The sequence below is a fragment of the Trachypithecus francoisi genome, unplaced genomic scaffold (genome assembly GCF_009764315.1).
Source record: "Trachypithecus francoisi isolate TF-2019V2 unplaced genomic scaffold, Tfra_2.0 Contig01579, whole genome shotgun sequence".
Lineage (NCBI taxonomy): Eukaryota > Metazoa > Chordata > Mammalia > Primates > Cercopithecidae > Trachypithecus > Trachypithecus francoisi.
Genome location: NW_022681442.1, coordinates 14,202,356 through 14,227,579, shown reverse-complemented (window position 1 = coordinate 14,227,579; position 25,224 = coordinate 14,202,356). Strand labels below are relative to the sequence as shown.

Here is a 25,224-nt window from a genome sequence, read left to right as displayed (position 1 = left end):
TTACAAGTTGTAGGAAAAATTGCAGATTCCCACTCACATAACGGAAGGATGAAGTGGGCTTGTTGCAGAATTTCCAAGTTATTACTTCCTGCAGGTTAATATTTTTCTAAGACACATAATGAATGTAGTTTTCTGTTTCCTTGATTCATTCATTTGAAAGTCTTTTGAGCCTCTCTTTCTTAGAAGCACGGGTTGACCCCAGGTCAGCACTGTCTTGACATGAGACCACATTTTGCTTTTCTGAAATATTCCTTGAAGGAACAATGTGGAAGAAACCCACAGATGACAGAATCTGTGGGAGCAGTCAGTTCAGCACAGCAGCTGCCTTTGAGAGGAGACAGTCTTCTGAGCCGTTGGGGACTTGGTTCTTTCTAGTGAGCTAAGGAAAGTGAACTTGCTGCAATGTCGTTGTAGACATCTGGCACAGGGCTCCTGTTTTCGGGGTAGACCTGCAACCTCTCTGGATCTCTTCTGGCATTTGACACAACCATAGTTTTGTTGTTGTTGTTGTTGTTTTGTTTGTTTGAGACAGAGTCTCACTCTGTCGCCCAGGCTGGAGTGCAGTGGTATGATCTTGGCTCACTGCAACGTCCACCTCCCAGGTTCAAGGGATCCTCCTGCCTCAGCCTCCCAAGGAGCTGGGATTACAGGCGGGTGCCACCATGCCCAGCTAATATTTGTATTTTTAGTAGAGAGAGGGGTTCTCCATGTTGGCCAGGCTGGTCTCAATCTCCTGACCTCAGGTGATCCACCCACCTTAGCCTCTCAAAGTCCTGGAATTATAGATGTGAGCCACTGCTCCTGGCCGATGCAATCGTAGTTTTTTGCTGACTTTTTTTCCTGGAGAGGGTTTCAGTGTGATCACCACATTGCCATTCTGTTCTCATCCCCAGTCCCCATCATCCCAAGTTATCTGTACAGCATTAAGCATGAGAAGAATGCTACAGAAATCCAGACGGCTAGGCCAGTACACACGGCCTCCAGCTCAGACAGCTTCCGGAGCATCTTCTCCTATTATGACAACTCGACCATGGTCACTGGGAACGCTACCAGAGACCTGCAGGAGGGGCTGCTTCATCAGACCACCACACAGCACATGGTGACCAATGCATCCGCTATCCCTTCCGACTGTCCCAGTGAAGACAAAGACCTCCTGAATGAAAACGTGCAAGTCGGTCTGTTGTTTGCCTCGAAAGCCACTGTCCAGCTCATCACCAACCCTTTCATAGGACTGCTGACCAACAGGTAGGGCAGACGACTTTAGTCAAAGAGTTTGATATTTGTATCAGTCTTAGCTTATGTCCTTCCTGGAATTCTGCCTCTTATTCATTGGTGAGAGTCTGGAAAATCCATGGTGGGTGAGCTGGGGAAAACCCAGTCTCCTTCTCCTATGTCTCTGTTCCCAGGTAACCACAATTTCCTATTCTATTCTCCCTTCTGTTGCTCAACAAGTAAGAAAATATTAAAGAAGACAGAATAAAGAGAACCTCTTTTACCGAGTGGGAGGACTTTGGCCTGTCTAAATGCCAGGTTTCATAAGTGCGTTTGTCAGAATCGTCCTTGGCAGCAACGAACTCTGCAGCCGCCATGGCTGTCATCCTATTTTAGGAGCCATGTGGCCTCCTCTTGCCTTCTACCTCAGGCCATGAACTTCTTTGTAGAGAGTCAAGGTGTCTTCTTTTGGAGCTGGCATGTTAAAGGCTCTCATAGATACCAGGTAGGGAGTATGGGAAAAGGTCGGACGCACTGCTGCATAGTTTGAGCTCCAAGCTGATGCCAAGGTCACGGGCTGTGTTCTTCCCCTCTGGTGGTTACATAGCCATGTCCACGTGCATGAAAGGAAGAGAAATGAGGCTATTGTCTGGATAATCCAAGCTGCCTAAACTAGCTTCAGATGAATCAGGCTGTTCCTAGATTTTTTTGAACCCACATTGTTTGGAATAACTGTTTACTTCTCCACTGTTGGTGAAGTGTTTGTTCTTCTACAGCTGAGGTGGACCAGTTCTGCCTGGTCCGTGGGCGCTCAAAGCTCAGGACGAGGGCCTTGCAGCTGAGAGGAGGAGGCAGGCCCCCAAGGTGTCAGTGCAAGGAGCGGGAGCTGGTAGAGTTGAGTGTTGGTGGTGGGCTGCCAAGTGCACAGTGTAGCTACCTAGGTGGAAATTATACGTGTGAGGCATACCTATTGTTAAACATCAGAAATGGTGGGGAGGGGTGTGCCCAGAGTCCTACCTGCAGACCAGGCCCAGAAGCAGGAACAAAGACTAGACTAGAAATGGAGGAGATGGTGGCGGGAAGAGGGCGGAACTAAGGAGACAGGGGAAACCAGGGCTGGGCCAGGCTGTAAGAGGCCCCAAGTGCTGGGCTGAGAAAGGAGTGGGATTCTGTGTGGGGCAGTTGGGAGCCATTAGAGATACCAAAGCCAAAGAGAATGAGTGAATCAAGCACAATGTTAAACAGGGTAAGTGGACAGGGAGCAGGGAGAACTTCGCATTTCCTTTGCCTGTGGCATGGGGAGTGGGGCTCAGGACTGGCTACATAATTTGTGGGGTTTAGTGCAAAATGAAAATGTGTGCCCCACATTTAAATATTATGAAACACTTCAAGGTGGCAACAGAGTGTTGAAGTGACCAAGCTCTGAGAGCAGATCCCTGTGCGACTCTAGGGTTAGGGGCACTGAGAGCTGAGGAAGCCTTGGGTGTTGGCTGGGGCTCAGGGAGGGGATGGCAGATCTGGCCTTCCACCAGCACAAGCTGCCCTTGGACACGTGGAGCTTGAGTCGGACAGGAGCACTTTCTCAACATCTGCAGTTTGATTTTCTGGAACGAAGGGTGCCATTGAATTGATTTCAACAATCTCAAGCCACGTCCAGTTCTCTAGTCTGTGCAGAGCAATATTCTAAGGTTGCTACATAAAATATGCTAAGCAAATTAACCCAGCGAAGGGCTGACTGTGAGCCCATTAAGAAGGTGACATTCAGTGGCTCCTCTGTTCTCAGGAGAAAAACCAAACAGACCTCAGTAGTTGCAGGATTGTTTTCTTTCCTTTTTTCAAGACTAAGAATGCTTCTTAAAATACATCTGGTATAATTACAGAAAATAGCTCAGGGTTTTGTATTCTGAGAAAGCAAACAGCTCAAATACTGTATGTGAAAATTGAGGACATTATCGTAACAATGCCTTGCCAATCACTTGGGTGGAACGTTGCTAGCTGTACAGTGTAATACTTAGAAATTCGGCTGAAATGATGTGAGTACTCCAATCTTCCAAACGCAAATGGCAAATGAAAAGCTTTTTTAAAAATCCCATTCTTATTTTTAATGCATTGCTTCTGTCATGGGGAAGAAGCTTGTCTAAAACCAGTGAGCCCTTTCCCATGTTAAATACTCCAAAGGCTTTGAGGCGATAGCCACACCAGGCTCATGTTTGGGACTTCAAAAACATTGTCTTCAATTTTGTGACTTGTGAAATTTAGTCTATTCTTATGGTGAGTAATCCACTTTGAAAGTTATCTGCAGCAAAATTATAATCCCCAACTGTTTTGCCCAGCTACCCAGCAAATTTGAAAATGATTTTCTAGTACTGCCTGGTAATAGGGAAGGGCAATTTTTGTTCTCTTTTCTTTTGAGATAGGGTCTTGCTCTGTCACCCAGGCTGCAGTGCAGTGGTGTGATCTTGGCTCACTGCCACCTCCTGGGTTCAAGCAATTCACATGTCTCAGCCTCCTGAGTAGCTGGGATTACAGGCGTGCACCACCATGCCTGGCTATTTTTTGTATTTTTTGTTAGAGATGAAGTTTCACCATGTTGGCCAGGCTGGTGTCGAACTCCTGACCTCAGGTGATCTGCCCACCTCGGCCTCCCAAAGTGCTGGGATTACAGACATGAGCCACTGCGTCTGGCAAGCAAACACATTTTCATATTGTGATCCTGATTTGTGATTTGTCTCATAATTTCCAGGCCCAATAGCTATGAATTTGGGGACTGGGCAGCTCTTCTGGACACTCCAAGATTCTGCTTCCCACCACAGTTCAGATGGAAGCAGAGAAGGGACAAATGCATTCCATTTGCCTTTAATAGTCTTCAAGGAGTTAACCTGTGAGCCATTGCAAACAGTCTTTTGATGTAAACTGTGCCAATCACATCCTCCATGAGCAAGATGTATGACTCAAGTCTTCAGTGTTGTAAACAAATGTGTTTAAAAGCTTTTTAAAATTGGTTAATATGTTTCTGATTAAAGAGTAGTTTAAAATATGGAGCATCAGAGCTTGCAGAGACTTTTCCCGAAAGCTTTTGGGCCAGTCCTAGCATTTTATAGGCAAAGGAGTTTGCAGTTGAGGAGGAGAAAGCATTTACCATGACAGTGGCGGGACTGCAGCCACATGTCCTGACTGTCCGGTTTCAAGCTTTGTTCTTCCCCGCTTCCTGTTCTTCCCACCTGCTTACAATTATACAGCTTGTACTTTTAGCTACTAGAAATAAAGAATGCAGCTCAAAATCTGTCTTTCTTGCACTGACTTGGGCTCCTCCTGGTTGTACCAGGCAGAACTGCTGAAGACCCAGTGAGTTGCTGATTGCTATTTTTAATCGGTGAGCAGAGAGTTTAGAAGAGATCAGCCTGATTCCTGTGGACATGGACCCTCCCTGGTCCCGGAAATTTTCAGTCTTTTTCCAGTCCCTGATGTGAACTGGTCCAACCTCGTGCATCCCTAAAGATGTGTGGGAAAGCTGCCTATAGCCAGGCTGGGCAGAGCTATTCTTTTCCAAAGCTGCTTGTTTCAGAAGTGGGACCCACTCTGAATCGAGACGTTCTACAGCACACCACACCATACTTGGACTCCCCTATTCACAGTCATGATGGTCCCAAGTGAGTGGCTTTTGTGGGTAGGAGACACAAAAGGTAGGCTGCCTGTCTGTTTATTTATTGAGACAGACTCTCGCTCTGTTGCCCAGGCTGGAGTGCAGTGGGGCTATCTCGGCTCACTGCAACCTCTGCCTCCCAGGTTCAAGCAGTTCTCCTGCCTCAGCCTCCTGAGTAGCTGAGACTACAGGCGCATGCCACCACACCTGGCTAATTTTTTTTGTATTTTAGTATAGAGATGGGGTTTCACCATTTGGCCAGGCCTCTTTCGAGCTCCTGACCTCAAGTGATCCTCCCGCCTCAGCCTCCCAAAGTGCTGAGATTACAGGTGTTAGCCACCACGCCCGGCCCCATCTGTTGTTTTTAAATATTTGATAAGTTCTCACACCAAACCTTGAAAACACAGAGTAACAATTCTTGGGTTCATTTAGCTGCTAATAGGATGCACATTCTTCCTGTTTCATTTGTTATTCAGATACTATATTTCTACTGAAAATATATGACCAGATAGGTAGCAAAAAACCTTTGATTTGGGTGTGTGTAGTGATCACCTGGCCAATAGCACACTTTCCAACAAAGCCTGAGGATGCTGGGTTGACCTGATTTCCATGTTGGAGCCTCTTGCCTCTCATTTTATAATTCTGGCTGAACTATTCATTTCATGAGTGCAGTTGTGTGCAGGTGGTAGCAGAAATTATACTAGTGATGCTTGGTCATCATTTGGTCTAAGAAGCAAATTTTAGATATATATGTACATAAGAGGAATGTTCCAGGCAAATGAACAATGGGACAACACGTTCAGATTTCTCTCTTCCTTCAGTCAGGTAACGATGTGGCATTGTGGTCTTGCTTAGCATAAGGTTTAAATAATAGTTGCATCTTCAGAACCGAAAGATATTCCACACCAAACGACTGGCTTGGGAAAGAGTTAACTTCATTGCTGGGGACCGTTTCCCTTGGCTTCCTCCTTAGCTTGTCATTGTCTCGGTGGTCTGCTTTTTATCAAGCCAGCGTCAGTGGCTTAATTTATTTCCATAGTTACTTAGTATACTTGAAAGCAGTTCTTTTTCCTTGCAAATCTTAGCTAACATCTGAACGACAAGGAGGAAGCCACAGGGCATGAAATCTCTACGAAATCTATGGTTTTATTTTATTTTATTTTTTGCTAGCTTCAGCCAGTGGGTCTGAAGTGGGCTTTGTAGAATAAGCAGTGACCTTTTCAGCTTCTCTATGGACAGGGAAACCAGCTGTTCTGAGAAGGGATCTCCCATCCTGGATGTGGTTAGGATGGTAGGCAAGGTTTGGTGAGTCTTTGCTTCTGAAATCAGAGGAAACTGGCTGTGGAATTAGAACATTCCTAGGAGAAGCAAAGCCTCCGTTAAGCTGTGTGTCAGAGAACAGGGCTCACGCCCAGGAAAGAGAGAAGTACGTGCCCCCTGGAACTCTCTGGTAGCTGAAAAAGACAAGCAGGACCTAAGAATTTTGACAAGCAAAATCAAAGAATTTTGTTTTATCTACTAAATGATTGACACACATCCTGCTATAGCCAGGCAAATTGAAAATATCAGTCCATTTACTGACATTCATTTACTGCACACCTTTTAGGAGTGTGTAGGGATCACTGGAATGTAGCTGTTGTCTCTCGTTGCATCTGGTGATAGTTTGTACCCTTCGGGACTCTGTAGTCTGTATCCTTTTTGTAATTTACCATGGTAGAGGAAACTATGGTTTTAACAATCGTGAGAAGAGAGCTTGCATTAGTCTCCATGGCAAGGATAAGCTAATTATTAACACTAGAGAAGTATTGTCCTCACTGACCATTTTGGGACAGACGGGGTTTCTCCACTGACTAAGTATATATAATTGACATAACTTTTATTGTTTTACATGTTGTTCTAGGGATTCAATATATGATTTTTAGTCTTACTCAAATTGGATTAACTGCTTTGTGATGCTCTGTAGAGGATGACCGTGGGCCAGGATGACATTTGACTAAAGATTTGCCGAATCAGATCTAGCTCTGCTTAGCAATACTTTAATTGAGATGGCCCTGAATTGAGACAAGGGGGCAACTCAGACACAGATTGTGACTATTGTCAGTTGAGTTTCTGTCTGTTTAGGAGATACTGTGGGGAAGCAGAAAGGGTTTGGTCCTTCTGCCCACCACTCAATGACTAGGGGCACTGGACGACCCTCCTTCTATGGTGGGTGCTCGAGGGGCCAGAAGAGGTTGAGGGCGGAGACCCAGGAGCTTCCCAGGGTGTCTTCTTTGCCTTGAAGCCGAGCTCTGGGGAAACATGATGCCCAGCGCTTACCACCGAGCAGCCCCTGCAGTGGCTTGGCCTGTGTTGAAAGTGCAGGCACAGGTGTGTCCGGTACCGAGAATGCGGCAACATGAGCCTGGTTGTATCTGAAGCCATCGGCTTGCTCTGCAGCCAAGGGTGAGCCACTCTGTCTCTGAACCTTAGCTTTCTCATCTAAGGTGAGGGTTTGGACTGGCTAGCCCCTGAGTTTCCTTCTAGCTTTGATGTTTGTTTATTCCATACATGCATTGTTAAAATCCCAAAGAAAATTAGAAAGAAAAACAGTAACTGCAGTGTTTCTAAAGAAAACACAGCACCTCAGATGGTAAAAAAGAACCCTCTGTGGACACAAAGCCTGTGGTTTTCAGTGCAACTGTGCACCCTCCATCCCGCGTGCTCCCGTGTCCCCACCCAGGTGCACATCAGCAGGGCCCAGCACATGTTACCACACTCAAGGTGTGCCTGTAGCCTTGGATTTGGGGTAAGTAATTCACCTCCCTGAGCCTCAGTGTTGATCATCTGAAAAATGGATAAAACCAGCTCCCCTCCCTTGGAATCTCAGGCCACTCAGCATGCTGGTTGGTTCCCTGCTTACAGTCGTGGGAGTGTCTGAGTCTTCAGGTAGGGAGGGACCTCAGTAGCTTCCAGCCCACCCCAGCTGTGCCCCCATCAGTTACCTGGCTGGACTGAACAGTGGGCACAGTATGGCTGGTGATTTGGGGGTCACAGACAGGGGTTGTCACATTTTATTGAGTTTTGTCCTGAAACCACCCATTGCTTCTGCCTACAGTCTGGGAAAGGTTGTCACATTTTATTGAGTTTTGTCCTGAAACCACCCATTGCTTCTGCCTACAGTCTGGGAAAGGGCCACAGGTGCCTTATTTGGCTTCAGGGATGTCCCTGCAGTCTGAAAGGTTCCATATTAGAGCCTTAAAAATAGCCAAAATGAAGAACTGGTGAAAGAAGAGTGAGGCCCCTAATTCCCACAACTTTGACATGTACTGGTACTTCAATGACTAGATTTTCCAAATATATGTTGAACGGTGGGAGAAGCCTGTGTTTATTCCAGGACAGTCAAGAAGATTGTCATATGCCTGTTCTTTCGTGGGACAAACTGTAGTTGCTGAAAATAAACTGCCTGTGAGTTCTCCTCTCTGAGCCTCCTGGACATTTCCTGAGTCAGTATCCCACAGTGCCGTGTGAGCGCCCGGTGTTGGGTTTCTTTCGTCCACATAAATAAGGGGCACAGAGAATCAGCTCTGGGTGGGCTGAGACAGGAGAAGCTGCCACCCAATGGCCATCTGAACTGCAGGTCAGAATCCTGGCATCTTCTCTGGTTTACCCAATTTGCTTGGAGCCCCACTTTGTGAATTACAAGCTCACCTCTGTTCACAGCAGGGGAATCTTTGTATGGTTTGTGGGAGGGGCCTGACTCTCTGGGAATCTGTCATGCTTGTGAGTTACTCTCTGTATTTTTGGTATTTGGTTTCTGGATACAGGTGAAGCAGTTAAAAAATATTTGAGTATGGTCAAGAAAACTTTTGGAAAGATTCTATTTAATGCCGTTTGGGTACCAGAGGAAGTGGTAAAGTTTACAAGGAGAAGCCATGTGGGAATGGCCCAAGTGAAATTAGTCTGATGACATCTGATAAGTAATGACAGATGTCATGATGTCATCCCTCAGTTTCCTCATCTGTAACATAGGGAGGTGAAATAGGGCCCTTATTAAATCATGACTAAATCTGGCGGGTGTAAGTGCTGGGATAACTGAGTTTAAACTTTAAATGAAGGCGATATGATTATGATTTTTTTTTTTTTTTGAGACAGAATCTCACTCTGTCACCCAGGCTGGAGTGCAGTGGTGTGATCTCAGCTCACTACGACCTCCCCTTCCTAGGTTCAAGCAATTCTCATGCCTTAGCCTCCCAAGTAGTTGGGATTGCAGGTGTGCACCACCATGTCTACTCATTTTTTTGTATTATTATTTTTTTAGTAGAGACAGGGTTTTGCCATGTTGCCTAGGCTGGTCTCAAACTCCTGAGCTCAGGTGATCCACCCACCTTGGCTTCCCAAAGTGCTAGGATTACAGGCATGAGCCATCATGCTCAGCCAATTACAATTTTTTTTAATTAAATCCTAGAATGGAAGAACCCTTCCAGGCTGTGCCCGGAGCTCAGGAAGCTTGGCTCTTCTGTCTTCCTGGATTCATTTGATTCCTCTCCAGGTTCCTGAGGGTCCAGAGCTAGAGACAGAAGAGACTTAGAGATGTCAGGCTCTTCTGGGTTGGAGCAAACCTGCAATTGGACAAGAGCTCAGCCACTGTTGGCTTCCTCTCAAGGCAGAGGGGCTGGGAAGCTGCCTGTACCCTCATGCCCCACCCACAGAGCAAGGACCCAGCTGTCTACTTGATTCAGCAGAAAAAGAGGACAAAGAAGGAAGAGAATGAGGGAGGAGATGACATTTCTTAGGCACCTTCTATGCTCTATGCCCTGGTGTTAACAGTTTAACATCCATATCTCTTTCCGTACTCTAGTCCTGGGAGGTGGGCGGTGGTCTCTCCGAGGGGCTGAGAGGAGACCTCCCTAGATTAAGTGGCAGGGTCACATGTCCAGCCAGACATGGCATAGGGAAATGCCAGGGTCTTTCCAGTGGCCCTGTTGAGCTGGCACCAGAGCCCTAGGTGAGCAGTGGTCTTGAGGAGCAATTTGGATTTTGAAATTTTGCACAGAAAATGAGACTTTGTCTTTGTAGGTTGGCCTCATGGGGTCAACAGGAAGGAAGATCTTAACATCTTGCTTCCTAATGCCTCTTAGACATACTGCAGTCTGCCAGTTGAATCACTTGATGGCCTTTTACCCGAATCATTTGATTGCAGTGGCTCCTTTGGGAGCGCTCTAGCAAAGACTATAATTAAAGGAATCATTTTTTAAAAATGATGGAAATAGGGGCCGTGTATTTTGGATGTGTTCTGGGTTACTTGCCAATATTGTGTTAACATTTATTTCAGAGAAATTTCTGTTCACAGTGGCAGTCCATAAATGTATTCACGTTCTAAGACAAATACAAAAAGGTCACGTAGGAAGCACTGAGTATATGAATTTTCAGAAAAGTCCACCAAACACTTATCTGTCTGATCCCAAAGGGTAGCCAGGAGAAAATCAATATAAAGCCTTAAAAAAATAGCCTGCAGTCACCAGATTTGTGTGATGTTTGTGTTTTGCAGAATTGGCTATCCAATTCCCATATTTGCGGGATTCTGCATTATGTTTGTCTCAACAATTAGTAAGTGTCTGGTGTTTTCCTTCTGAGTGTGGGTCTCATCAGGGTGGGCATGGATGCCCATGAGCCGGGAATTAAGAATACAACCTGGGGGCGGGGTGCTCATGCCTGTAATCCCAGCACTTTGGGAGGCGGGGGCGGGCGGATCACCTGAGGTCAGGAGTTAGAGACCAGCCTGGCCAACATGGCAAAACCCCGTCTGTACTAAAAATACAAAAAGTAGCTGCGTGTGGTGGCATGCACCTATAGTCCCAGCTACTGGGGAGGCTGAGGCAAGAGAATCACTTGAACCCAGAAGACGGAGGTTGTAGTGAGCCAAGACTGCACACTGCACTGCAGCCTGGGCGACAGAGCAAGACTCTGTCTCAAAAAAAAGAATACGGCCTGGGAGGTTTGTGTACTGGCAACAATTGCAGAAAGGAATTAATAGAGAGATTTTTATGGAACAAAAGCACAAGGTGGCTAACATGCAAATGCTCCACTGAGTTAAGGGGGGCTCCTGAAATGTCCCCGTTTGGGACGGTTGCATCCCAGTAACACTGATGTGCGGTCTTGGACCCCTTCTCTCGGCAGTGTTTGCCTTCTCCAGCAGCTATGCCTTCCTGCTGATCGCCAGGTCGCTGCAGGGCATCGGCTCGTCCTGCTCCTCTGTGGCTGGTAGGTGTGGAATGCCTGAGTGAGTTCGTGAGGGGCCCCTTGCAGAGTGAGCTGGACTCATTCAGGGAATTCAGGTATTGGTGGTGGTTGGAGTGCTGGGGATTCTTGGAGAAGGTACCCACTTTCCTCTTGGGTTCTGCTTGGTCTTACATTTTAGTGAATCTGACAGGTTTGGGAAGATCACAAGGCTGGCTGGAGAGGGAAGGCAAGTCATGTATTATTCTTTTGCTATTCCCTGGAGCTGGCCTGTTGACCATTTCTTTCCCTGTGTAGGGATGGGCATGCTTGCCAGCGTCTACACAGATGATGAAGAGAGAGGCAACGTCATGGGAATCGCCTTGGGAGGCCTGGCCATGGGGGTCTTAGGTGGGTAAGCGAACTGGCAAGAGGGGCCTGCCTGGTGCTGGACAGCGGCAGTCCTCACCCCGTGACCCTGTCGAAATTTGCACTGACACAGAAATTCCATTTTTATTTCTTCCTTCCTGCTTTCATGAAGACTTTGAAAAATGGTAGGAAGAGCCCTGAGCTGGGGGTGGAGGGGATCAGGACTACCGCTACGTCTGCCCCAAACCTCCCTGGGCCCAGATGGAAAACCAAAGGTTGAACAGGATGGTCTGCCAGACCCTTTCCTCAGGAACATTCAGTGAGTTGTAATCAGGGAGAACCTTGCCTTCTGGGTCTGCCTCCCCCACCTGCTCTGGCTGACTTCCCAGACCAGGGGACAAACATCTTCCCTGAGAGGGATTCAGAGCCTTTCTCTTCCTCTCCCGATTGCCTGCGCTGTACGAGGAGCGAAGTCCCTGTTGACTCATTTTCTTGTGCAGAAAGAGTGTAGTGGAAGCAGCCCAGCCCTGGGCCTGGATCTTGTTTCTCTCGGGCCTTTGCTTTCAGGTGACCTTTATAGACTCTTGCCCATTTCTTAGGAAAAGTCACTTGGAGGAAGTTACCAAGACAACTGAACTCTAACTGAACAGAACAATAGAGCAGACACCCCAAAATCTTATTGGAACACAGTAGAGAGAGAAACACAAGAGGCAAATAGATGGTTCTAGTACGGGGAGAGGGCATGTGTCCCAGGGGCGGTGTCCCCACTTTCTCTCCCTGCAGTGGGCCCCCCCTTCGGGAGTGTGCTGTATGAGTTTGTGGGGAAGACGGCTCCGTTCCTGGTGCTGGCTGCCTTGGTGCTCTTGGATGGAGGTGAGTGAGTCCATGTGGGCACCTTGCCGTGACCTTGGCATCCGTGCCAGCACGCGCTTGGGCCACACCTGCTTTCTGAAGAGGGGCTTGTCTTTTTATTTTTATTTTTTAGCTATTCAGCTCTTTGTGCTCCAGCCGTCCCGGGTGCAGCCAGAGGTAAGCGGCTGGGAATGAGAGCCCTGGGGAAGGGGGCATGGTGATGCTTCTGACGCATGTTTTTTTCTTGACAGAGTCAGAAGGGGACACCCCTAACCACGCTGCTGAAGGACCCGTACATCCTCATTGCTGCAGGTGGGGCTCTGTGGATTTTCTCTGTCAGGGCAATGCGAGGTGACGGCCACGTGCTGGAGGCAGGGGTGGATGGCTGGGCCTGATTTTCGTTTTGCTGCTAGAAATGTTGGGCCGTAGAAAAACAGAAAAGGCAAAGAGGCTACAAGTCAAAGGAAATGGTTTTCTTCCACCATTGCTTTCTGACACTCAGCCAAGGCCCTTTTTGTCTTATCTGGGGAAAATCGAAATGGCGTATGCTGGGCTCTGCAAAGCTGCCTGGGTCCCCGGGGATGCCCGGCTGGATTTGTTTGGAGCTAAGCTTGCCTACTGTGTTTGCGTGGAAGGCCATCATTGTTTGACCTTGAACTTTCTGGAAGGAGTCCTTGGCCTCATGGCAAGGGTCCCAGGTGGGCAGTCTGACTCACCTTGGTGTGTATGAATAGAAACTGACAGCAGAGCCCCACAGGGACCAGAGGGGCTCCCTTCTTGCAGAGAGCATCCCTGCCGAGCAAACAGGGAGGCCACTCAAACACCCTTTGGCTAAAGGACATGCTTCAGCCTAGAGGGGCTAAAAGAAAGCACTGGGGTTTTGTAACTCTTGGGAAGGATAATGGTCTGCATCTATCCAAGGGACTGTTCCCCAAGACTGTCCCAGTGGCAGGAGGCTGCCTGCTTTGGCAGGCCCTGGGCTGCCTAACCAGGGACCAGCCTTGTGAAGGTGCTGCTGGGCCTGAGTACCGAGGTAAGCAGACCCTTGGGGTCAGGCCAGGAGAAGGTCTGGCCGCATGCTGACGTGTTGGTTTCTGGGGCAGCCTGCACTATAGCACTGGACCCAGTTAGGGTTAGATGTGTCTAAGCAGGGCTCTCTAACACAGGTAGGCTGGAAGGCGCCTGGGAGAACTGGGCACCAGTAGTTAAGTTCAGCCTTTGTCAACCCTCAGGCTGGTTGTGTTTAACCCTTCTGCTGCTGGATTTGATTAGGGCAGCAGGTATGTAACCCTGGCCAAGACCCTGTCTATCATGCTTGCTGGCCAATGGGATATGGAGCTGGCATGGTGACTTCTTCATGCAGTGAAATCTGCAAGATGCAGGGGCATCCCAGAGCTCAGATGCTTCTGGAACCTTGGCATCCAAGGTAGTGACAAAGAGGTATGGTAAGGGATGGGGGCTCCAGAAATGTGACTCCCTGAACCTTGCGCACATCTGGGCAGGGCTTTGCAGCCTGGGCCTGTCCTGTCTTCGGCTTCCCTGGAACCTCACTGTCTAGTCCTTGCTCACAGGAGACACAAAGATGCTACGCAGCACTCCTGGACTGTCATTGACACTTCCAGGCAGCCTCGACTAGGGGAGGGAGTTGACAGCCAAACTCCCTCCCCCAGTGTGTGGGAGGGAAGTCCTGCCATTGATATGCTCTGCCTTTAAATGTCACATCGAATGAGCAGATCTTTCTTCATTATATGTGTACCTTCATCACGATTGTACAATATTCTTTGAATTTGTTGTAGCAAATTAGAGGTTCCAAGAGGCACAAAACAGGAAGTTCCCAGAACGATGGAGAACAGTTCTGTGGGTCTTTTTCCAGATAGTTCTATATTTACAAAGGGTTCTGATTAACAGAGTGATCACGAATATTTGCATAGATGCCATTATGTACAGCTGACTTTTGAAAAATCCCCTGATGGCATGCCTGGACTGAATCCACCTGATCTTGCTTGGATTTTCTGGCGTTTCAGGGTATCATTAGAAATGCCCATGTTTATTGCACAGTAAAACACAGATGTGAGAGCCTCAGGTTGCCCCTAGACTGTGTGTGGTCTGGAAGTGGCCTGGCTGCTGGGTGGCCCCAAGCAATCTACTTCATTACTAAACTGTGCTCCCTTTCTTCATTGATAAAACCATAATTGGGTAGGTTAAACCAAAGGATCTCTAGGGCTGCCTCCAGTCCAAACTTTGTCTCTGGGATTCTAGCTGTTTTAAATAAGGACAACGACGACGATGATGATAATGATGATAAACAGCCTTTGCTGTCCTCTTGATATGTGATTTATCCTTTACTTAATGGAAGTAGGAGTTGCGGTTATCTGAGCTGTAGGCGCATAGAGTCTAACTGTGTCTGGAAACGAGAGAGGAGGCAGAAGCCACTACAAAGCCCTTCTCTCCCTTACAGGCTCCATCTGCTTTGCAAACATGGGCATCGCCATGCTGGAGCCGGCCCTGCCCATCTGGATGATGGAGACCATGTGTTCCCGAAAGTGGCAGCTGGGTAAGGACTGGGGTGGACTCTTCTGATTCAAGAGTGTTTGTTCCCAGGGCATCCCTGCTGAGTTGCCCTTACCGGGATGATAAAGTGATTGCTTCTGTTTGACTCTTAATGGGGTCATTGCTTAGGGCAGCCTTGGGGTCTGTTTGTTCTCTGGTTTATCCATCATCCCTGAGGGGTGCAGAACTCACACAGACTCATGAGATCTGGGCAGAAATGAGAGGAAAAGTACAGTCAGCATCTTCCCCTGTTTTGGAACTGGACTAACTGTACAGCCATAAAATTTATGTGAAAAAGACTAACAACAAACCAATTGTTAAAAGGATTAATTCCTAAAAAGTATTTTTAATTTTGAAAAGTAATACATGCTTATTATAACGAAATCAAAGTATGCTGATTGAGGAAGTAAAACATTTTTAAATTTCATGCTCATCTTTCCCCCTCCCCCAGCCCATCCCCTGTGATATTCATTGTTAACAGTTCTATGTCTTTTTCTAGAGGGTTCTGTGTTTACCACCCTATTGCATGAAATGCCTAAAAATCCAACCAAGTGAATTTTGCCATTTGCATCACTGTGTGACCTCTTGTTTTTCCTTCATGCAATTTTGTGGCTGTGTTTCCATGTCAGAACACGTAGATTTACTTTATAAAATTAATTAAATTTTATTTTTTATCAAAGTTACACATGTACGTAATTGTAAGTCAAAGATAAGAGAATTATAAGGAAAAACAGCTGTCTTTTTCCCATGCCTCTTGATCCCCAAAAGCCCTTCAGATTCCATCACCTTCAACTCTTCTAGATCTTTCTTCTGCTGATGCCCTTATGTCTCTTAATAATATGTGTACACCCCCGACTTTTTTTTTGTTTTTGAGACAGAGTCTCACTCTGTCGCCCAGGCTGGAGTGCAGTGGTACTATCTCCACTCACTGCAACCTCCGCCTCCCGGGTTCAAGTGATTCTCCTGCCTCAGCCTCCCGAGTAGCTGGGATTACAGGCACCCGCCACCACACCTGGCTAATTACACCTCCTTTTAACAATTTTTTCAATTTCTGACATTGTCCACCAGCTTCCTAATACAGTAGATGGGGATTATTTAATGCTATTGCAGCACCACATGTAAATATCAAACAACCAGCTCACACATTTTCCCACCTTCTGTCCTCCCCGAATAATTGCATTACAGCTTCTTGTTAGACTGGCATTCAGCACGGACATTAGTGTGACTGGGTGATTATTGCTCACAGCTGACTGAGCTATTTAGGGGACTGTGATTAATTTCCTTTCTTTTTGCAAATTTAATTTTCCTGGAGTTAGTTGTTGCCTTGTCCTTTCATTTTCTTAATGTTTTATGTAGTGTTTATGAATATAGCCACCAAAGTTTCTGGCAAAGGTGAAAAGTTCTCCAAATGCAGTCAAGTGTTGGCAAACCTGACCTTTCTGCGTATTGGCTCGTTTGTGGATGTCTGTCCTAGGTCTTCGGTCTAGACTTTCCTTTCCCATCACCCCAGCATCTTCTGTGCCTCTCTTCTGTTTCCCGTATTCCTTGCCCTTGACTGACTTCATTATTGTAGAGCACAGCCTCCCACAGCTTCCTGAGAGAGTGTGCGTGGCAGGTGAAGGTCTCTGAGACCCTGCATAGTTGCAGATATTTTACCCTCATCCTGCACTTGGTTGACTTTGTCTGCGTGTATAATTCTTAGTTGGAAATCATTTTCCTTGGGAGTTTTCAGGCCACTGTTCTGTTGTCTTCTAGCGTCCAGGGTTGCTGTGGGGGAGGCCAGTGTTGCCCTCATTCCTGAGCCTCTGTAGGATCCCGAGGGACCTTTACTTCTTCTCTAGGTTATAAAAGTCCACATTGATGATTCGCAGTGGGGTCTGTTTTCCTTCACTGGGCTGAATACTTGCTTAATCAGCCCTTTCACTTGGGGAACCCCATGTTACAATTCCAGGGAGACTTTTTGTATTATTACTTGAATGAATCCCCCTATTTTCTCTCCTCTTTTACTCCAGTTGGCTGAATGTTAGACTCCCTACTTTTTTTTTATTCTTGTAATTTCTTGTCTTTCCCCCCTTTCCCTTGAGTTATTCCTCTTCATCTTTTAAACTGCCTATTGAGTTTTTAAAATTGGTGCTATCATATCTTAAATTTAAAGAGCCTTTTGTGTATACCCTGAGTGTTTGGGGGTTTTTTGGTGAGGTGGTTGTTATTGCAAGAACACCCTCACACCATTTTCCTGTTTCAGCCTCTTTGGTTGCCCCGGTTGCCATGCTGCCTGGGGTCCCTGAACCGTTCTGGTTAATTTCTCTAGAGAAACTGTCTCCTGCCAGGGTGAAGGCTGGAGTGCTGCGGGTCCCACTGCTCTTAACACAACCTCTCCTCCTGCTTTTGTGTTGACAGCCCCTTCTCTCAGCCCCACCCTCACAGTACCTGAAGCTTCAATTCCTTTCTGGCTGTGAGGCACAAAGGCTCTTGCCTTTTTCTGGCCTCACCATGTGCAGATGGAAGATCCCAGCATTCTCTGTGGTGTCCTCTGCTCGCTTCTTCCTCATACTGTCCCTTTTCCTCTCCCATACTGTTTGTCCTCAGGAAGGTATGGGGGCGGGAGGAGGGTGGGCTGTGTGTCTAGAATTTTCTTCTATTTCTTTGCTAGCATTTAAATGGACTTTGAGGTGGGAGTGGAGAAAAACCTATAGATTCAATCTGCCGTGTTTAACTGGAAACCCTTTATTCTTTTTAATGGTTGCATATTGTTTTATTGTTAAAATAAAACAATGTATAACTATTGAAATCCTGAGTCAGTCCCTATTATTGGGCATTTGAGCTCATTCTGTTGCCAGAAAAGGGGTCTCAATCCAGACCCCAAGTTAAAGTTTTTGGAAATCACTCAGGAAGGAATTCAAGGCATGTCACAGAACACAGTAGAAGAGACAAGCTTATTAGAAACAACTCTGTTATTAGAAACAAATCAGGGCGTCTTCAGAAAGCACATCTGGACTTTCTGCTGTTGTAGGAGAGTGTCCTTGTACATATCTTTAGGCTGTTTCCTTAACCTCTAAACATCTCATGACTATGGGTCATAACTGGCAAGGAATGTGCTTTGCTAGTTGTAAGATGGAGCTGAGCTTAAAATGGTGTAACTTCTGCTTCCCTAACAGTTCCAGTGTTTGCCATTAGAAACCATATGGCAGGCTGGGTGTGGTGGCTTATGCCTGTCCCAAAGCGCTGGGATTATAGGCGTGAGCCCCCGCACTTGGCCCTCACTTTAATTTATTTTTACAAATTCTTTTTTTTTTTTTTTTTTTGAGACAGAGTCTTACTTTGTCGCCCAGGCTGGAGTGCAGTAGTGCGATCTCAGTTCACTGCAACCTCTGCCTCCTGGGTTCAAGCGATTCTCGTGGCCTCAGCTTCCCCAGTAGCTAGAACTATAGGTGCGTGCCACCACACCCGGCTGAGTTTTGTATTTTTAGTAGATATGGGGTTTTGCCGTGTTGGCCAGGGTAGTCTCAAACTCCTGACCTCAGGTGATCCACCTGCCTTGGCCTCCCAAATTGTTGGGTATACAGGTGTGAGCCACCACACCCAGCCACAAATTCTTTATGAGTGAAATTGAGCGTGTTTTCATATGTGTATTAGCCATGTGTATTTCTTTTACTATGAATTTCTTGTGAATATACTCTGCCCATTTTTCTATGGAGTTATTTGTCCTTACTGATTTTATGTGTTCTTTATGTATTAAGATAATAATCTATTACCACATGTTTTATAGATATTGCCCTCATATTGTTCTATGTCTTTTGACTTTACGGATTTTTCTTGAATGGATTTTTTTTTTTTTAGCCACTCAAATATTTAAAATGCCACTAGTCAGGTTTAGCAGGCTTCCCTTTAATGTCATTGTCATATCAAGTCAAGCTCAGAAAGGCCTTTCCCATGCCAAGCTTATTTTTTTAATTGCCCATGTTTTCCCTTAGTACATTTCTGATTTGTTTTTCACATTAAAATCTTGAACCTATATGGAATTTATTTTGTCCCAAGGCATGTGTAGGAACCTAGTAGTTTTGTTCCCTGTATGGCCAGCCAGTTGTCCTAGGGCCATTTCTGAAGTAGTGGATCTGATTCTTCCCATTCTCATCATTTTTCTCAAGGACCACAAGTTCTTGGCTCTCTTTCTGGATTCCCTCTTTCACCTCATTGATTCACTTGCCTTTCCTGTTTAGTTACTGTAGCTTTAGAATGTGGTTGCATATCTGGAAGGCTAGTCCTCCCCCACACAGCTTTTTCTTTAAGAATTTATCGACGGTCCTTCCTAGAGATTTATGTGCTTTTTATAGTTCTTTCTAGGTACGTGTGGATAGCTTCAGATGGAGACTCTCAGTTCTGAATCAAGTAGACATTTTCAGTGTCCCCAGCCCTTCTTCGGGTGACCTTATTCTCTCACAGGCATCCAGCCCTGGGGAAGGGCAATGTCTTGCCAGAAGCTGCCCCCTGGCTTAGACTTTCCCTGTTCTGCCTGCCTCTCTGCAGTTGACCTGGCCTGAGTACCAGTGTCTTTGGGTTCTGCATTGAATTGCTATGCTCTTTCATCAAACAATACCTAAAAAGTTCCCAATGGCCGGGGGAGAGGGGGTCAAGATGGAGAGAAACGGCTAATGGGGTGTGAGGTTTCTTTGTGGGATGGTGACAATGTTCTGTAATCAGATGGTGATGATGGTTGCACAACTCTGTGAATACACTAAACATCACTGAACCGTGCACTGTCAAAAATTGAATTTTTCTTTTTTTTTTTTTGAGATGGAGTCTCAGTCTGTTGCCCAGGCTGGAGTACAGTGGCACGATCTCAGCTCACTGCAACCACTGCTGCCCGGGTTCTCCTGCCTCAGCCTCCTGAGTAGCTGGGATTACAGGTGCCTGCCACTGCACCCAGCTAATTTTGTGTGTTTAGTAGAGGCGGGGTTTCACCATCTTGGCCAGGCTGGTCTTGAACTCCTGACTTCATGATCCACCCGCCTCGGCCTCCCAAAGTGCTGGGATTATAGGCGTGAGCCACTGCATCCGGCCTAAAGGGTGCATTTTTAAATCATGTGAATTGTGTCATAAAACAAAACCCAAACCAAGCCTGACATCAGAAGAGGTATTCAGTGAAGAAGGAAGGATTCTTGGAACTAAACAAGAATGTTTCTTAGGCAGAAAATTTAGCTCTGAACTCCCCAGCAGCCAAGATAAAAGAGGAAGCCCAAAGACCTTCAGAGCTCCTAAAGAAGGCCTGCCACTTGGCAGGAGGGGTGGACTTGGATCTGACACCAAGTCAACAAATAGCAGATGAGAAGACACCCTCCCGCCTTGTTGCTTATACCCACTGCTGACGCTGGAGAGACCGTTTCCCAGCTTTTCTTCCCTCTGGTCCTTGAGGTGATATGGGTCTCTTGGTGTTTTCAGGAGGTGCCCACTGTCCAGGTGGGGTGTGCACTGCTGAGTTGAGCTGCTGTGTTGACTTTGCATGCACTCTTGAGCTGAGAAGCTCTTATTTGTTTATTTATTTTTAGAGGTAGGGTCTCGTCCTGTGGCCCAGGCTGGAGTGCACTGGAGTAATCATGGCTCACTGTAGCCTCGACCTCCTAGGCTCAAGCTGTCCTCCTGCCTCAGCCTCCCAGAGTGTGGGGATTACAGGCGTGAACTGGGTCTCTCAGTCACCTAGCTGAATTCTCATCCTCTTTGAATGTGTCCTGGCCATGTGCAGGACACTTAAGATGTTTTGTGCTCATCCTCTTCAGACAAAGCCTGAGGCTTTCTTTATAAAATCTTTAAAGTCAGCCAGAAGCTGTGGGCCATCAGGGGCAGATAGCAGAGTGCAGGCTGCCTGGATCTCATCAGATTGCTGTGTGGGGCTTATCACCGGTGCCAGACGTTCACTCAACCAGCTTGCTGCACATTTCCACCACCGAGGTTCCTCCTTTCATTGGCCCCAGAGATAGACATGTCTGTCTTCAAGAGAATCGGGTTTCTCTACCTGCCTCCTGTGTCAGCACCAGCAGGAGGGAAATACCCCACTTTCCCTAGGTCTCTGTAGCTTTCATCTCATGGCTCCCTGAGCCTGGGGATGGGGTACTGTGAGCGACGCAGTGCAGAGGACCCAGTGCTGAGGGCGGGGAGCTGCCCCTGCAGCCCAGCCTCTGGTGTTCAGGAATCTTCTGTGAGCCTGCTCCAGTCCAGGGTGAAAGGGAGGCTGTTCTGCCTTTATGCTTCCCCTCACTGTTTCTGGAGAAAAACTATGATATTTGAAGTCAGAGCAAACAATCTTATTAGCTGCATGGGTGACGCAGGATTGCTCTTGCTGAAGGCATTGTTTTTGGCCACATATTTTAGGGGCGGTAAAGATGGCAGCCCACCCATCTTCCACGTGGCTCCCTTGCCAGCCTGCCCCCCCAGTTCCTCATCTGCCACTTGAGGGGAAGCCCTGGGCTTGACTGGGTGGAGAAAGAATAATTTCCTGGTGTTTTCTCTATACCTGAGTTCTAGGTCAGATGGCCTCTCCGGACACCTTGAGACTTAGAGACTGACAGTTTGGGATGAGGCCTACAAGTCCCCAGAGGGAAGCTGAGGCCCTGGGCACAGGCCTCAGACAAGGATGGAGCCACACTCTTGTCTTCTGGTTCTTCCAGCCCCTTTGTCTTTAGTGAGCTGTGGGGATGCGAAGTGGGATGGAGGGTAGGAAACAGGCCTGTACCAGAAGACAAGAGGCAATGCCAGCCTTCTGTGGCTCTGGGATGCGAGGACTTAGGATCCTCCTAAGCCTGCCATAGGACAGGGAAGACCATTGCCCCTATTCTGGTTCTAGGCCGAGCCCTTGGCCTTCATTCAGGGAGGGATCATCTGGAGCTTGGAGGAAACCCAGGGACTCATTTCCACCTTCGCTTCCGGGGCTGGACGGCCAGCTCAGCTCCCCGCAGGCTTCGTGACGACCAGAGCCTCTCCCTCACTGGCTGGCCAAGGCCGTGGCTGAAGCCAGGTTGTACCAAAATCACAAGGGGTGATAGAAGCTCTCCCTTCGGTGAACTTTCTGGTGTGAGCAGAGATACGTGAAGAGCATCGCCCCGCAGAAGGGAGGGTTCCTGCCATGGCCCAGGGCACTGTTGCAGGCCAGTCCCAGCCAACACTTTTCTCACTGAGTCGGGAGAAGCCCTAGAAAGAATTCTTGCTCAGGCTGGGTGCGTGGATCATGCCTGTAATCCTAGCACTTTGGGAGGCTGAGGCAGGTGGATCACTTGAGCCCAAGAAACGGAGGTCGCAGTGAACCCAGATGGTGCCATTGCACTCCAGCCCAGGCAACAGCCGCTGACATTCAGCCTCCATTGAGACTCCATCTTAAAAAACAAACAGGATCTTCCAACATTGGAACTGCAGTCCCTCAGGGGAGTGAATGGCCACAGAGAGAGTCGTCTGCCTTCTAGATGGAGTCTGGGTCGCCAAAGACCTCTCTTCCCTCCATTCTTCATTTTCTTTCTCTGACACTGAGGCTGAATGTCAGTGGCTCTTTATCATGATATCTGCACTGTTATTTTTGCTTGCAATTTGCTTGTTTTATTCATTTATACCTACCTGGCCCTCAGGGATGTTGTCATGATATCTTACTATCCCCACTAACAGTCTCTAGAGCTGGTAGGAAGTACTACGACACAGCTTTTGAGGCCAGGTTTAAATACCATCTGCTCTGCGGAGCTTGGCCAGACGCAGTTCCAGGTCCCCAGAGCATGGCACCTGTGTTTTTGTTATGTGCCTCACTTGGCCAGGTCACAGTTTAAACGTCATCTGCTTCTTTCCTTCAAAACACTTGCGTCAGGACGAGAATCACGTTGTCACTGTCTTTGCTGCAGGCCAGTGCTGTGCTGGGCACATGGCTGTCAGTAAATGTTTGCTCAATCAGATTACACTGAACAATTATTTGACTACCATATATTGCTAAACATGACAGAAATAATTCCCTGGAAAATGAAATGAGATTGCTCTTTATTAGTGTTTCCCAGAACCCCCACGTCTAGAATGATCTGGTTTTGGATTTAGCTCATGGAGCCGTTTATTTGGAAGTCCCTGCTGTGTTGGAAGACTCAGCCTGTTTCTGGGTTTGGTGGTAGACAGTCGTGCGTTATCCTAAAGAGACAAGATCACACTTGCCCGTGAGTGTGTGGCCAGCTGCTGGGATGAGAAGGACCTCCAGGCCCCATGTATTGTGAGTGTAGCAGGCACTCCGTCATCTGATATCTACCTGCATGTCTCACTTATGCAGTCCTCTGACTGAGAACAAAGTAAGTTTTACTGTGTGTGAGCAAGGCTTGGAATCAAGTCTAGTATATCTGATTTCAAGGAAAAAATACTAAAATCACTAGGAGTTTGAAAAGCAGTCCCTCATAAAGAGATTGTCCTGTGGTTCTAATAATGGATGAGGATCAGACAGAGCTGATGTGGACAATTCTCCTGGTAGCCAAGCTGGGTCTGATATGGCTAGACCTTTCTGTTCAATGCGGAGGACATGTTCAAGGCCACTGCTGCCACCACCAGCAGGAGATCACCCTGGGCACATCAGAACCTGGGGGATGCATGTGCCCTCTATGGGGAGAGCATTAAAACTTGGATAGGAGGCCAGGCGTGGAGGCTCATGCCTGTAATCCCAGCACTTTGGGAGGCTGAGGCCGGTGGATCACCTGAGATCAGGAGTTTGAGACCAGCCTGGCCAACATGTTGAAACTCAGTCTCTGCTAAAAATACAAAAATTACCCAGGCATGGTGGCGCGTATCTGTCATCCCAGCTACTCGGGAGGCTGAGGCAGGAGAATCACTTGAACCCGGGAGGCAGAGGTTGCCAAGATCGTGCCATTACACCCCAGCCTGGGCGACAGAGCGAGACTCTGTCTCAATAAAAAAAAAAAAAGAAAGTCTGACTTAACCACAAAAAATGACCAAGTAGACATTTATGTTTCTGACCTAGAAAAATGTTTGTAAAGCTAAGTGAAACAAGCAGGATAGAGTATAATCCCTTTTTTTTTGAAAATCAAAACACACATAAATATGTTTGTATATGTAAATAAACTTACAGGGGAAAATGACTGTGGTGATTAGCTGAGTAATGGATGGGGTTTGGGGTAATTTTAACTTTTTTCTTTTTGCTTATCTCACGGCTCCCTAATTCTTTCAATAACTGCGTCTGTCTTCTGTCGGATGAAATCACACATAAGGTTGCAGGTGCCGAGCTCCCAGGCAGGAGCTGTTCATATCGGCCCACGTGTGAAGCCCACCACCAGCCAGAGATGGAGGCAAGATGAAGGAGTTGATAGAGAAAGGACTTTCATTTCTGGAGTCTCTCAGCAGCTTTGTGTGGAGGATGAGCCACGTGGGTCGAGACCGGATCCGGCAGGCGCCGGATATTAGCTGCTGGGGTGTGGGCCCCGGAGCTTCATTTCATCTGCTCTAATCAACGTTGTGGTGTCTACAGTTATTAGTTTTTCTAACATATGACTGATATCAGCACTGATAAGCTCTCCTTTTCATAAATTTACAGGCGTTGCTTTCTTGCCAGCTAGTATCTCTTATCTCATTGGAACCAATATTTTTGGGATACTTGCACACAAAATGGGGAGGTAAGATGATATGAAAACAACACTCATTCTGTTATAATAATGTAGTTCTTTCCAAAAATTCTAAGTTGTTTCTGCCTTCGCTGTTACAAGTAATTGTTTTGATTTCCACTGAGAATTTGGACTGGAAAAAAATCAAATGATCATTTCTTGATGGTGCTTTTTCTTTGATAGGTGGCTTTGCGCTCTTCTAGGAATGATCATTGTGGGAGTCAGCATTTTATGTGTGAGTAAAAGATGGCATTCGACAAGTGGGAACGATCCGTGAATAAAACTTGGGCTTTGGGCAAGAATCACCCAGAAACATTTTACGTTTGAGTTTGTTGATATTTTATTACAGCTTTCATTTTATTCGAATTTTTTATCATCTTAAAAATGTTTGGACAAGACTTTCCAGAGTGTATTTTCATTTTATGTCAGAAATTATTTAAAATGTTTTATTTCACACTTTATGTTTAACTTTCCCCTGCATCATCTTCAGCTTGACAGTGTCTTAAACACTTCAGGACAACCAACCTGAAACAATAGCAAAAAAAAGATGTTTTCCTAGAATAAAATCTCTTCCACCAATAGCCAATATCCGTCCCTCATGAGGCCTACTTGTTCTTGTCAAAACTTGAGGGTGGAGTAGGCTGATCATTCACATATACCAGTGACAAGTTTTTCATGGTGGCCATAAAACTTGTCTCCAGCTTTGACTTTCAAAGATTTGGAGGGTCTGGTTCTTCACAAACCCCACTCCTTTTCCTCCTCTTTTCTTCAGAAGGGAACAGG

The 25,224-nt window shown here is 46.8% G+C and overlaps 1 protein-coding gene across 1 annotated transcript in view; it reads left to right on the top strand.

Moving 5' to 3' along the window:
- The window catches only part of SLC18A2 (solute carrier family 18 member A2), a 39,979-nt gene that overhangs the window by 1,998 nt on the left and 12,757 nt on the right, over positions 1-25,224 (top strand). Inside the window, exons 3-12 of the mRNA XM_033181581.1 lie at positions 894-1,245; positions 10,383-10,441; positions 11,012-11,095; positions 11,369-11,461; positions 12,203-12,292; positions 12,405-12,448; positions 12,523-12,583; positions 14,730-14,825; positions 24,375-24,453; positions 24,625-24,676. Of these exons, the coding sequence (XP_033037472.1) occupies positions 894-1,245; positions 10,383-10,441; positions 11,012-11,095; positions 11,369-11,461; positions 12,203-12,292; positions 12,405-12,448; positions 12,523-12,583; positions 14,730-14,825; positions 24,375-24,453; positions 24,625-24,676 (1,010 nt within the window). The remainder of the gene's footprint in view (positions 1-893; positions 1,246-10,382; positions 10,442-11,011; positions 11,096-11,368; positions 11,462-12,202; positions 12,293-12,404; positions 12,449-12,522; positions 12,584-14,729; positions 14,826-24,374; positions 24,454-24,624; positions 24,677-25,224) is intronic.